This window comes from Brachyhypopomus gauderio, chromosome 12 (assembly GCF_052324685.1).
Source record: "Brachyhypopomus gauderio isolate BG-103 chromosome 12, BGAUD_0.2, whole genome shotgun sequence".
NCBI classification, from domain to species: Eukaryota; Metazoa; Chordata; class Actinopteri; order Gymnotiformes; family Hypopomidae; genus Brachyhypopomus; species Brachyhypopomus gauderio.
This window is the reverse complement of record NC_135222.1, coordinates 9801294-9816170: the sequence shown is the minus strand read 5'-3', so window position 1 is coordinate 9816170 and position 14877 is coordinate 9801294. Positions and strand designations below refer to the sequence as shown.

Sequence of the window (14877 nt, the reverse complement as noted above, 5' to 3'; positions counted from 1 at the left end):
TGTGCCTTAAAGTTTCAGCAGTTCTGCTGATGTAGTAGACTAGCTGTGCTATAGGCAATAGCACACACACACACACACACACGCACACACACACCCACACACACACACACACACACGCACACACACACCCACACACACACACACACACACACACACACACACTTCTCCATATCCTTGCACTGCCCTTCACTACGATGCAATCAGGAATTTTAGTACAACAAAGCTGCCCTTCCTGCACTGAACAGATCAAGCACTTTGACCTCTGAAGTGCAAAACAACCAATTGCACAGAGAACCATATAAAAAAAAACCTTTTAATGAACTTTGTTTATTTTGCAGTCAGTAAACAATGCCATCAAATTCCCTGCATCACCCTAGTTTGGCTGAAACGATGCACCCAAGCAATTATTGAATCGGGGGAGCGTGGCGTGTGAACCTAACGCAAACCAGAACAGCGCTGTGAATGCCAGGCAGCAGTAGTGAGTGTGAGAAGACCATAACAAGGTCCTCCAAAATGGGCCTCCAATTCAAAAAGTCGTCTCGTCAGGGGCCTGGATGTTGCATCTGTCCTAGCGAGTACTGATGCACAGAACGGGCCGAGCCGGTGACCACTCTGCCCAGCCTGATGAGGGTTCCTCTGGCTCAGGTTTAAAGAGATGTGCTTTTAAATCTTTCTGTGGTCGTGGGTAGGCATGGGGAGACGTAGGGTTGGCGTTGATGGGCGTGAAAAGGCGGGGGTAGGTGGAGGTAGGTGTGGGGAGGCGGAGGAAGGTGAGGGTGGTCGTGGGGAGGCGTAGGGAGGCGGGGGAAGGTGAAGGTAGGTGTGGGTGGTCGTGGGGAGGTGTGGAGAGGTGTGGACAGGCAGGGGTAGGCACAAGGAGGTGGGGGAGGCGCAGGGAGGCGTGGGTAGGTGTGTCTGAGCCCCTCCCAGGCTGCTCTGCCGGAGTGTGTGGAACAGACAGACCTGGGCTGAGTGATGGCGGGTGACGCTGGGCCTTCAGCTGCAGCCCTGTTTTCGTTGGCAGCTACTGACGGTGTCTTTAACTGGGCTCGCTGTAGAATGGGCTCTCGAATTTCTAACACGGCTGGCCAACTTCTGGAATTAAGACACGCTGTATCAAACAAGGCGCACAGAAGCCTACATATTTAGGCAAGCATGTGAGAACACACACACGCACACAGATCCTTTCAAACCCCCCCAGAAATATAAGCATGAGAAAGCACTTCAGATATCTTTGACAATAAGTTTGAGGTTTTGAGAAGAAATCTCCAGAACTCTGCTTTTACTCTTTGATACTCTGCTCCCATAACTACCTCATTTTAGGCACAGATTTCTATTTTCTAAGAGTCTGCTTTCTAGACTGTTAAGGCTTACTGACAGTTTCATATTATGAATGTATATTAGCAGTGAAAAGGAACGCTAACTGGATGTTCTGTGGTTTTCGTGCACCAGTGTGATAACCCCTGTCATTTTATTTAGAATTTGAGTTTAAACAACCTTTAAATTCAGGATTGCTTTTGCCAGTAACCCTGTTGCAATGGTTTTTGAAGTGCTGGCTGTTGTTTACCTTATTGTTGTTTGTAAACAAAGGCATCAGGAGCCTTCATATATATTTTGCTGAGGCCATAATGCATTTGCAGGGAATCGTCTGCACAAGTAACTGGAGGCAAGTTGTCTGGAATAACAGCTCATGGGATTTGGAGTGGGTAACAGATTCCAGGAGGCTGTGGTGGGGGTGGGGATCTCCAGCTCATGTTCAAGGCCGTGGTTTTGGGGGCAACCAGGCAAGGCATAGCTGTCGACGACATTGATGGTGGGGGTGTTAGAAGGGGAATTGCCCCATGCATAAATAATGTCAGTGGAGAAAAGGGTGCATTTTCCCCCACAGGAGAGATGCAGAGTGGAGTCGTGGAGAAAGACCTCTCCGCTTTTCTATGGGGTCAGTCGATCAGCTCCAGCCAGTCTGTCATGAGAGGATGTTTGAAGGTTTTTTATTGATGGCTTCACACTACTCTCTTTATCCCCCTCTCTCTCTTCATCTTTCCATCTCTCTCTCCCTCCTCCTCCATGGCATGGAAGGCACCTCCAGTTGATGTTCCTTTCTCGCGCTCCGCGGCTGTGTGTCTGCTGTGGAGGCCCCACACACACACTCACACAGCGCCAGAACTCCTCCATGTTGTCAGTTTTGTAGGGAGGAATGTTCACCTCCCTCAGTGCAGGGTGCTGAAGATCTGTTCTTTAGATACGATGGCCAGGACGGTTGCTGGAGTTGACAGACCCATAAACACTTGTACGGATCAGCCATGTATCAGATGCGTGTGTGGTCTCCATGTGATACATTTGGCTGGAGGGATTTGGACTGGACTTTACCTTAAATCTAGAGCTCAGAATAAGTTTTGGTCTAGTCTTCCCTTAGTTGTCCCCATATTTTCTTTAGATTTAAATGTTTATTGTTTCTGTTCAGTAGCTACACTTCATATATGGACGATTTGTGGATTTCATATGGGGTTTTTTTACATTCAGTTTATGAACGTCTTTGGGTAGGGCTAATGAAGTGAAAGCCCTCTTAGTGAAACCTCTGTGTGTGTGTGTGTGTGTGTGTGTGTGTGTGTGTGTGTGTGTGTGTGTGTGTGTGTGTGTGTGTGTTGCAGTCATCGAGGACCACACGTTCAGACGTGGAGAGGGACAGTGGATGGGACGCCTGGGGAGGATGGAGCGACTGCTCTCGTACCTGTGGGGGAGGGGCCTCCTACTCTCTACGCAGGTGTCTCAACGGAGGGTCAGTAACACACCTCCACACCTCCACACCCGTCTACAATACACACCCCCTCTGTGACGCTCGATTGCACCTCGCAAGCTGTCGTGTCCCTAAAAAGGAAGCCTCACTTTTCATTCTGCCCTTGCTGCTAAAGTCCGTCCGACACGTTTCACGTCATCGGCACACACAGCCTCTCTCCCTGCAGGCCAGTCCCTCGGACGTCGCGAGTGTGACGTGTCGGCATGATGTCAGAGCTGGGGCGGTTATGGTTTCCACTCCTCCTCCCTGCACAGGCCCGTTTTCAAGGAAAGCGGAAAGTCTGACAGGGACTCGGAATTTCACATGCCTCCTCCGCTGTTCTTTTCTGTGTCTCTCCGCTGCTCTCTCCGCTGCTCTCTCTGACGTGATATCTGGCTCCCAGGGCCTTTCTCCCTCTGTTCTTCTCTCTCCTTATCTTCCTTTATCTTTCCTTCTCTGTGTCTTCGTCTGTCTCTCTCTTTGGCCAACTTCTGCTGTCTTTCTTTCTGACTTCCCCCAGGATAAGAAACTAGACTTTGTTAATTATGCATTCTTGATAAAGTGGTAATTTCATGTTACCATTTCCACCACTGCCAAAAATACATTAATTATGTGCATAATTTACAATATATTATGGAGAAAACTCATTAACTTGAGGAAAGGAAGACACTGCTGAATCCCCTGAAATAATAAAGTAGACTTCCTTTCCATAATATTTTTACTTCCTGCAAGTCCCTTAGTAAATTATTATGGCTGGTTTCTTTTAATTAAAACATTTTATTGGATTTCTTCCTGTCATGATAAAACTGTGTAATATATTACTTCTAACCTGTTTTGTTCAGTTTAGTGTGCAAGTTCTTATTTTACCCTGTACTTGAGAAAAACTAAAGACTCAAATTTTAATCTTGATAAATTAGGCAAAGCATTGGAGAGCTTTTTTACATTTCTCTTTTTTTAAAGATAAAACGTTTTCTTACTAGAGATAATTCTGTTTTAACATGAATAATATTAGACCTAACTGCTGTTTTGTTTGGAATAATCATTTTATATTTTTTCATTAGTAAAAAACTTTTAGCTTGGATGGTAAAAGCATTAGCTTCACAGTTCACACACACACACACACACACACACACACACACACACACACACACACACACATGCACATCTCATTACTTGTGTGATGTAGAAAGCTACATGGTGGGATTTGCTTCAGAAATTAGCCAATTATTCAGTGTTTTGGGTTTTAATCATGTCCATTGCTCTCTCTTGTCAGATTGGAGTTTGTGTTTCTCAATTGAATGTTTCCTGTATGCAAAGATGTGTTCATGGTAGGGGTGTGGGGTTTCTTATGAGACACAGATGTATCCCATATTGAATTTCCCTAACCAGTCCCTTTCATGAGCCCCTCCAACAAAAGATACTAGTGTTATTCAGCAAGATTCTTAAGTACTCTTAATACGATTATAGTGTCATCTGAATCAGTCATCACCTAAAGACAATTAACTTTTCATATTTTTTAATATTAAATACCCTTGTACTTAAAGTACTTTGTTTATATTAAAACAATGGAAGTCTACGTTCCACTAAGAAAAAGTAATCATGTTACAAAACTTTAGCCAGTACATTTGAAAATAAAATCCTGATCCTAAAATAATATGAGCAAATGCTACTGATAATGCCGCAAGCTATCGCTCATCTCACCTCATTTGGCCTCAGTAGATCATTAGTGACATATTAGTTGAAGGTAGGGCCAGTTCTGGGCCAGGCTGCATTTAATTGCTTTCTACTCGTTCCAGAAGGATCTGGAAGTAATTCTATATGGTTGATTTTGTGGTCAGCAGACATGGCACATGGCTACACAGCTTCAGGAAACGTCAGGTTGTCCTGGTTTGCAGAATGGAGGTGGACAGGAGCAGGTGTTGTGTGTCACACACACACACACACACACACACACACACACACACACACACACACACACACACACACACACACACACACACACACACACACACACACACAGTAGTGACATACAGCATAATAGGGGATCCCATAATACTATGAAGAATTACAAATCCTCCCATTCACTAAACCTACAACAATAGAAAGTGTCTGAACACCGCTGGTCCAGCACTTGTGAGTTCTGCAGTCACAATTGAGTGTATGTTTCCTGTAGGCTCGCGGAAGGCCAAATGTCACGGCCCGAGAGTTGCTGAGAATAGTGAGTGGCATGTTCATCGTGAGCAGCGTTCTGGGTCACACCAATAGGCGAGCTTGCCTGATCACCCTGACCTCGGCAGCTCCGAGCCGCACGACAGGTGTGCCATCCCACCTCTGAGCTGTGTGAACGAGCCATACTGCGGTTTATAGCCTATAAAAAATTCCATTCCCGTACAAGCACCACAAATATCCACATTCAGGTGTAATAAAAAAGGTTTTACAGTTTCAGGACAACATCTAAATGTGCAGATGCGGAGAAATGGATTGGATCTGATTCGGGTTCGAGCATCTGTTTTTCTCATGGCAGAACGTTTCCAAGTGAGGCGTGCCAGCCGTGACTCAATGACCAGCAGGGCCAGGATGGGAGGGGCTTGCAGAGCCAGGATGGGAGGGGCTTGCCATGCTGATGTGTGCCTTGATCTTGTTTTGCAGGAATTGTGAGGGGAGGAACATCCGATACAGGACCTGCAGCAACACGGTGAGTCAAATGAAGGGAGGCACACTACCCTGTTGAAATCACATTAAAATGGTCAGTGGCATAGGAATTCTGACAGATGGGGGTAGTTTCTTTAAAAAGCACCCAAATCTGGCCCTGGCCCGAAACTTGTTTGTGACTCCTTTTGGATGTGGACTCATGTGGATCCTTATGAATTTGCAGTGGTGACTTGGGTCCCATTTAAAGCACTGAAAGACCTAATCCAGCACTCTAGGTGTTAGTTCAACACTGGAGTTTGAGTTGTGTGAGATCTTCAGTCTGTATGCACATGTAGACTTAAGGATTTGAAGGCTATGCAGAAATTCAAATTCAGAAATTGCTTTCCAACCCACTAGTGCACAAACGGGAAGACAATGCAAGTTTATTTATATAATGTCTTTCATACATTGAAAGTGATTTTCATTAAAAGTACTTTACAGATGAGAAAATACAAAATACAGAATAAAAATACAAACATGTGTAATGTGCGAGGTGAGACAGGATGCCGAGACAAGCATACACAAAAACACGCAGTTTATTGAAGTAAATAACACGGACCACGAACACAGAAAACGCATAGGACTCACAAAGATGAGCACGGGACAAGACTGACGCACACAATATACTCAACACACAACGAGCACCGCGTGTGAGACATTAGACTAACGAGACGAGTGAACACCTCCACACGTAACCAAATCCACAGGAAGTAGATATATAGACACAGACTACATCTACACACACGTGAAGGGAGGGGTCTGGGGATGTAATGTGACAATATGATAATAATACAAAAATAAAATGGCATAAAATAAAATAATGAGGATAAGAGTAATAATATAATATGATTACAAAAGGACAGAAAGAAAAAAATATTGAAACAAAAGAGAAATAAACACGTGAACATTTCTGAGATCTAGACTCACAAAATAAAATTTTGAAATTAAATACTTGAAATTAAAGCAAGGAAAAAGTATTTCAGTCTTTTCTCAGTTCCTGAGAGGATGCCAGTATAGCCCAGTATTCTCTAAATCTGTGAGAGAAAATAATATTGTGCTGCATTGTTTTTATATCAATGAAAATCAATCAAAATGTATTTATATAGCGCTTTTTTGTGACAGTTGTTGTCACAAAATCAAATCAAATCAAAATTTATTTATATATCACTTTTTACAAAGGTTGTTGTCACAAAGCAGCTTTACAAGTCCAGGGCCACGGAGATACAGCCATAGCAGGGGAGAATTTGGGGTGGTGAGAGGGTCCAGGGCAGTGAGTTGATCCTTCATCCACAGCTGGTTAGTCAGGGCGGTGGGATGATCCTTCATCATAGCTGGTTAGTCAGGGCAGTGGGATGATCCTTCATCATAGCTGGTTAGGCAGGAGGTGCAGGCCCAGGGTGGATCTCGGGAAAGGCTCGTCTCTCCTCATCTCAGTATTTCTCGGGTAGGCAGGCAGTCATTTGGAAAAAGAAAAGAGGAAAAATTAACTCTTTGTGGGATCATATGTAGGACAGAGCAAATTTAAACATTTCTGGAGTGTGGCTGCAACTCTGACATTAAATTATTACAGCCCAGCTAAAAAGGCAGAACCAGAAGGTAACACACACTTGGGAGCATTCTGAGACATTGGCATCCATCCACTACACCATCAACAAAGCCAAGCGCCCCAATTTACCATAAAACCCTTTGCTCATGAACCGCTGGATCTGTACCTTTACCTAAGGGTGCACATTAATTACCAAATGCTAAACTAAATAAGTAAGTTCCTGGAGGTAATCAGGAGCAAGCCCGTGCAGTGCTTTATAGGTCAATAGAAGAATATTACAGAATTTGCCAATGCAGGGCTGGACGGATATCAAATTTTATAGTTCTAGTTCTAGTCAGAACTCTGGTTGCGGCATTTTGAACTACTAGTTCAAGTTTAGATTCCTATATGAGCATCCTGACAGTAATGAGTTACAGTAGTCTAATGTGGAGCTAACAAAGGCATGTTTTTCTTTGTAAGGACATACTGTGTGCTCTGCATTCTTACATATGTTCTCTCCTGATACCAATGCCACTTTCAGGAATTGGAACCTTCGATCACACGGGCAAATTATGTATTATGTATGACGCTTTGGTGAAAGAGCCTTCAAAGTTTTTGCACCTTCACCCTGGTATAGATTGTAGAGTAATTTTAAATTAGATTACTTACCAACCATGACACAGTTTAAAACTAGGATGAAGAATATCTGAGTACTAAATGCACATGTGCTGTTACTGAGCACTGCTAATGATCATATTGTCATATTCCGTTTTATGTTGTCTGGTTGTACATTGTATATTTTAACAGGCAACTATTAAGCTGTTGTCCTGGCCAAGACTCCTTTGAAAAAGATATTCTGAATCTCAGTGGGATAAAAAAAAGTAATTTTTGATTCTCTAAAAACATCATATACTAAAAATAGAATTGTTTTAATTGCTCGCCTCATCTGCAAAAAAACAAGCAGAGACAAGATATGAAAATAAGAGTAAGAGGATGTGGAGAAATAAAAGCCCATTTCAGCGCACTGTTCCCACAAAACCTGCAAACTTCTCTGGAGAGCAGTGCTGAGACTGCCTGACAGAGATTTTGTAATTGCAGCTGGCAATATATGGTTTATGGTTTAAAGACTGCCACCTGTATCGGTTACATTGTGCTCTTGTGCTGTTGGACAGTGTGCCACACACAGCTTGCCTAAGCTAGTCAAAAATAGAAACCTATCAGACAAGTTTTGTAAGACTGTGGTCAAGCATCTGGTAAAGATCTCTTTCATTGATCTGTGGAAAAAAAGACTTGCAAATAGAAATGGTTTTACATTGTGTAACCAGCCTCCCAAGTCTTCATCAAGCCCGGTTTGAAGGCATAAGAAGCCATCTGTCCCTCTGCGTCTGTTCTAATCAATGGCATGTTGTTCTGCTATTGAAGTTGTTTCATCTGGGTTCATGGTCCACCTGCACCAGCAGACACAGCCATTGACATTTTTTTGGCCCATTCCCATTTTGGCTCTTTACAGTTTTTTTTCTTTCTAAGAATTATAAATGACAATATGCAGAAACATTTTTGTTCAACTTTTCTTTTCATGGAAACTTCTTACATCTCAACATAAATACAGTGGATATAAAATCCACAAATCTACACACCCCTGTTCAAATGCCAGGTTTTTGTGATGTAAACAAATGACAGCAAAACAAATATTTTCAAATCTTTTTCCACCTTTAATGTGACCTATTACCTGTACAATGCAATTGAAAAGCAAACTGAAACCTTTAGAACAGAAAAATATAAAATAAAAAACTTACAATAACCTGGTTGCATAAATATGCACACCCTTTAACTAATACTTTGTTGCAGCACCTTTGGCTTTTATTACAGCACTCAGTCTTTTTGGGTAGGAGCCCATCTTGATGGCACATCTTGGTGTGGCAATATTTGCCCACTCTTCTTTGCAAAACCACTCCAAATCACATAGATTGTGAGGGCATCTCCTGTGCCAAGCCCTCTTCGATCACCCCACAGATGTTCGATGGGATTCAGGTCTGGACTCTGGCTGGGTCATTCCAAAGCCTTAATCTTATTCCGGTGAAGCCATTCTTTTGTTGATTTAGATGTGTGCTTTGGGTCATTGTCATGCTGAAAGATGAAGTTCCTCTTCATCTTCAGTTTTCTAACAGAAGGCTGAAGGTTTTGTGCCAACACTGACTGGTATTTGGAACTGTTCATAAGTCCGTCCACCCTGTCCGGTATGGTGTTCTTTTAGTGATGTGCAGTGTTGTTTTTGGAATTATGTCCAAAAAGTTCCACCTTGGTTTCATCAGACCATAACACATTTTCCCACATGCTGTTGGGAGATTTCAGATGTCTTTTTGCAAAGTTAAGCCAGGCTTGTATGTTTTTCTTTGAAAGATGAGGCTTCCGTCTTGCCACCCTACCCCATAGCCCAGACACATGAAGAAGAAGGGAGATTGTTGTCACATGTACTGCATAGCCAGTAGTTGCAGTCTTTTCCTTCAGTGTAGCTGTCGGCCTCCTGGCAGCCTCCCTGACCAGTTTTCTTCTTGTCTTATCATCAATTTTGGACAGACGTCCTGTTCTTGGTAATGTCACTGTTGTGCCATGTTTTCTCCACTTGATGATGACAGTCTTCACAGTGTTCCATGGTATATTTAATGAATTGGAAATTCTTTTGTAGCCTTAGCCTGACTGATATCTTTGAATAATGAGATCCTCTGATGCTCTGGCAGCTCTTTGTGGACCATGGCTTGTGCTGGATGATGTGGTTACAAAAATGTCAGGACAAGCCTACTAGAACAGCTGAACTTTATCAGAGGCACTTTAATTGGTGACAGGTGTGTGGTGACTCAAAATTAACATGAGTTTGAATGTAATTGGTTAAATAACACAGCCACACCCCCAGTTCTAAAAGGGTGTGCACACTTATGCAACCACATTATCTCAGTTGTTTATTTTTACTTTACCTCCCTGAATGATTTCTGTTTGGTTTTCAATTGCATTGTACAGGTTATAGGTCACATTAAAGGTGGAAAAAGTTGTGAAGATATTTGTCTTGCTGTCATTTGTTTACATCACAAAAACCTGGCATTTGAACAGGGTTGTGTAGATTTTTTATATCCATTGCATGTGCACAAGGTTATAGGACAAACCTTTTCTTTTTACAAACCCCCAAAAGAAATAAAGAGCAATATTTTTACAATGGAATACAAATGAAAAATCAAGGCACTTGTATGTTATTAACATATAGGCCTAAAGCAGTTACTGTGCCATTCATGCGTAGCTGTGTTTGCGCCAATTTTGAGCCTAAACTCATGAGGCTGGTCGGCCGTTCACAGGTTATGGATAATCACACTGATTTATGTCACCAGCTGATCAATCTGTACATCTCTAGCCTCAGTTAAAACCAGTTGGGCACATATCTATGCATAATGTCAAAATGATGGACATGCAGACGCAGCTATCTCCTTCAGCCTTTACAGGCACTGATGGGCTCGCAAGTTGATTTCTGTGGCTCATGACGTTTTTTTTTTCTTTCTGACCCCGTAGATGAAATTGTGTCAAATAGAATTTAAATTTGAATTGAGTTAGTTCAAGCAAGAACATCTTCTGGGTTGTCAATCAGGAGCCCTGCATGCTGGAGGGTTTTAGAGTGAGGATCTAACGCTAAAGTTTGTAGAAACTGAAAAAAAGAAAGGGATCGGCCGGCTGATATGTCATTCTTGATCCATCCAGATGCCTTCCTCTGTCTTTAGGTGGTTGGAAATAGAATTGTCACTGACAAGTTTAAGAACAAGAATTGATTGTGTAATTTAGGAAATCCAGTCCTTAAGCATCGAAAGCAAGAATGGTTGTCTGTTACTAATATAGGTTAATAGTTATGATTCTGGTTATTATCAATGTGTATGTCCTAACTGGGGCCCATCAAAAATTCTGTCTTTTGTCAAATTTGTCACAATTAGTACTTTGGTACAGATGTCTGAGGAAAAGAGTTAGTTGTGTTCCTGCCATGTGCCATGTTCAAATCCTCAGGCTTTCTAAGAAATGTTTGCTCCTCCAATCAGGACTGTCCTCCAGAATCAGGTGACTTCAGAGCTCAGCAGTGCTCCGCCCACAACGACATCAAATACCAAGGACAGACATACGAGTGGATTCCAGCGAGCCATGACCACGCCTCCCTCTGTACTCTGAGATGCCAGGCTAGAGGGAGGAGCTTGGTGGTGGAGCTGGCACCCAAGGTGCTGGATGGCACTCGATGCAGAGCAGACTCTCTGGACATGTGCATCAATGGCATATGTGAGGTGAGTGCTGTCGTCTTGATCCATAGCCATTAGAGGTATCTGTGTAGTGATTTAAGGAGGGCCATTTTATTTCCTATGTCATTTCAGCAAGCCAGATGGGTGAAATCTATATTCAGGTAGGGAGAAAAACTATTAGATTAGGAACAGATAGATATTCTAAAATAGGATATGCAAAATCCATTTTGTTCAATATGAATAAAATATTTTCAGAAAATAATAGAACCCATATTTTGCTGTTAACTTATTCAGTTCGGTACATTTCAGAGAGAAATTATTAACTCACAGTTGAACAAGTATATACTGGAAGGGTGTCTCCAAGGATCCTTGATGGAGCCCAACAGCGCTCAGTCAGGGTAGATCACAGACACAGGTCTACAGATTGAACCCAGCTGCCATCTAGAGTTTGTTTGAGTTCTCTCTAAACCCCAATTATATCCAGTCCCCATGAACAGTGCTTATCCTCATCCATTTGAGTCATGCCATCAGATGACTCCTGAGTCATTTGTTCAATCGATATTTCCTGCCCTAGTGATCATCAGTAACCATACATCAATAATGAGAAGATAATGTCAATATATATATATATATAAACACATTATATTTGAATGATGTGGGGGATGTTGATGATATTTCAAGGCATGTTTTGTGCTGCCTGGTGTGCAATTTGAGACCATGTGTCTCCCTCTTGCTCAGTGAACAGTATTTTTAATTTCACAGCCTGTAGGTGTTGCATATCACCGTGTTGCAGCTTGTGGTGCTCAGGTGTCTGTTCAGGGACAGCGGGGTGAAACAGGTTAGACAGAGGAAATTAGGCCATCTTTACTAGATGTCACGAGAAGCAGACTGCAGCAATGTGTGGGACAAGACGCTGCTTCCGAGATTGCATTCCCCCGGGTGTGTAAGAGATAGAGAGTGTGTGAAACAGAGAGAGAAAAAGAGAGGGAGAGAGGGCAAAATAGGAGGCAGTCTTGTGCCCTCAATTCAACAGAAATTGAGTTTCCATTCGACTCTGACTTGAGGGTCTGTAGAACAAATATTCATAGCACGTCCTTTCCACCGAAATAAACTTCTTGGGAAGTAGCCAAATAATCTTCCTGCTCTTTAAGTTTGCATTAAATTAAATATGTCCATTTAGGACTACATGTCCATTTAGGACTACATGTCCATTTAGGACTACATGCACGTGTGTAGACAGCTACTGTAACAGTGCCTGAAAGCTGATGCAAACTGTAGGACACATAAGTGATTTGGATTGCCTGAACTAATACTGTATCTTCAGCTCTTATTTGCTGTGTCTGACTTGGCTTATCGGTCATCTTTCTTAACATCACGTCACTGTACATGTCAGCATCGAAACAGTTGACCACATTTATTTAGGTTCATAGGCGTACAGGTTGTCCTGCAGATTTCACCTTTGCCCCAGTGTGCTGTGCTGTGTTTGTTGGGACTAGATATTTATTACTGATATATGGTGTTCTCCATTGACATGTGTTGGAGAATCTTGGTATATATATGACATATATAAGGAAAGGTCCTGGATACACACAGTATATGCAGGTGGGGAAGCTTACTGTCATATCACCGAACAGGGAAGGATTATTGAGTGTGTAAATACATCTTCCTGTTCCTCCCTTCTGCTCTTCCTCTCCACTCCTTCCTTACTTTCTCTTCATTCTTTCATCATCTTCCACTCCTCTCTTCTACTCTTCATTTCACTTTGCCTCTTCTTCTCTTCTCCTCTTAGTGACTTTTTCTCCTCCATCTGCCCCCCCCCCCCCCCCCCACACACACACTCCCTCCCCGCTGATCACCATGTTGTGTGCTCTAGGAGGTGGGCTGTGACAGGCAGCTGGGTAGCACCGCCAAGGAGGACGTGTGTGGTGTGTGTGCGGGAGATGGCTCGACCTGCAGGCTGGTCCGGGGTCAGGCCCTGCCCCACCTCTCGCCTGAAGAACGTAGGTGAACTCCGCATGGACTCTTCCCATTCACTCATCCAAGCTCAATATCAATTCATCCTTCTCAGTCAGCCACACCTTGGCACATACCTCAGGTCAACGGTTCACTTCCCTGGTGTGCCGGGGCCTGGTTAGAGTTCGCATTAGGAGCATTGCCATCTGGTGTAATGACTATTCCAGATGGACTAATATGAATGCCACTGAGATGCAGTTGTGCATGCAATTTTTAAAAAACTTTTTGGTATCATTAAACGTAATGTAAAGATAAGAAGTATAGCCTATGTATATTTAATGCTGTGGTTGGCAGGAGCATGACTGCAATACTTTAGATTGGCATTTTGAAAGTTCTGGATTATCCAAGATTAAATGCTTCTAATTTATTATTTTTTTTCTTTTTTCAAAACTACCTCTAGTTACTGGATAAAAGCATTTTGATTTGGTTTAAGTACTGTTGTGTTATGCTTTTGAGGTAGCTTAAGTGTTTAGTTTATTCAGTGCGTTGACTGTAAGTGTGGCCTGAGGTCGAGGATAAAGGACTCTTAAAGTTTAGGGCTTTTTTCAAGTATTTTAAGGCCAGTCTTGCATTCTTCGAGTTCCGTGGTCTTTTACTAATGACGCAGGCGCTGGCAGGTTTATTTGCATCCTGGATTTATGCTGCAGCCAGCATACATATTGTTTAACATGTTGGGGGGAAAATATGTTCTTGGCTCCCTTCAAAGAGTTATTGATTCCCTACAAGGCAACTGACGCGTTTTGGTAACTAGTTCTCCTGGTGACGTATAGCAGCATGTCGGTCGCGCGCTATTGCAAGCGTCGTAATTTTTCCTCTTTTGCAGTTGTCGTCGTTTGGTTTTGCTTACTGCGTTTCGGACATTTATGGACGTATTTGAAAGTAATGGGATATGACTGGAGGGGCTCGCCAGTCTTGCCCAATAAAGTTTGCGTGTTCTTTCTTTCCGCCTGGTCTAAGGTTTTCTCACGAATGATAGCTGAGATGTTGCCTTTAAAAAGAGCATGTGTGCCGTTCATTCCAGCACTTTTATATATATATATATAAAATCACACGAACCATTGTTTGCAAAAGGCTGTCAGTGTCACAGCTTCAAAGATGTGCTCAGTTCTGCAGTGGGAACAGACATTTGTATTGATTTTGGAGAGGCCCGAGTCTACGTGTCGGAATTGCTTGGCGAGAACGTGTCACTTGCGGTCCAGACAACCTTTTCCCCATCAAACAATGTGCTCACAGAGCACTGATTAAGAAATCTTGGCAATTTTGGTGCAGCGGTAGACCTAGGCGTTTTTACACTATCATGCTATTAGTTTAAAAAGCGTGTTCAACGTAAAGTGTAGAGTACCCCAAGTTTGCCGTCCCGCTAATAATACACTCCTTATTGCCATGACTTGTAGGCGTCCTGTCAGTGAGGCTGGCTTGGGCGTGCTCAAAATAAGGCCAGTAATCCCATAGGCCGTTCTGTCCAGGATCTCGCACGCTATTGGCTGGTGCGCAGGACTCCTGCACGTCGTTTGCCTCCGTGTTAGTAAAATGTAATAAAAACGCTCCTAACGAGTCGCCGGTGCTTACGGTCCTTTACCTCTTCCAGCATTGGCTCGTAGCGGCATTCC

General features: G+C 42.9%; 1 protein-coding gene across 3 annotated transcripts in view; it reads left to right on the top strand.

Moving 5' to 3' along the window:
• The window catches only part of adamtsl3 (ADAMTS-like 3), a 111922-nt gene that overhangs the window by 49799 nt on the left and 47246 nt on the right, over window positions 1-14877 (top strand). For 2 of the 3 annotated variants that reach the window (XM_077023038.1, XM_077023037.1), the window contains exons 4-7: window positions 2652-2779; window positions 5426-5471; window positions 11063-11299; window positions 13128-13254. In XM_077023038.1, coding sequence (XP_076879153.1) covers window positions 2652-2779; window positions 5426-5471; window positions 11063-11299; window positions 13128-13254 — 538 coding nt within the window. Of the gene's footprint in view, window positions 1-2651; window positions 2780-4994; window positions 5092-5425; window positions 5472-11062; window positions 11300-13127; window positions 13255-14877 lie in introns of those variants that run through there. The other variant, XM_077023039.1, reaches the window with a different exon arrangement.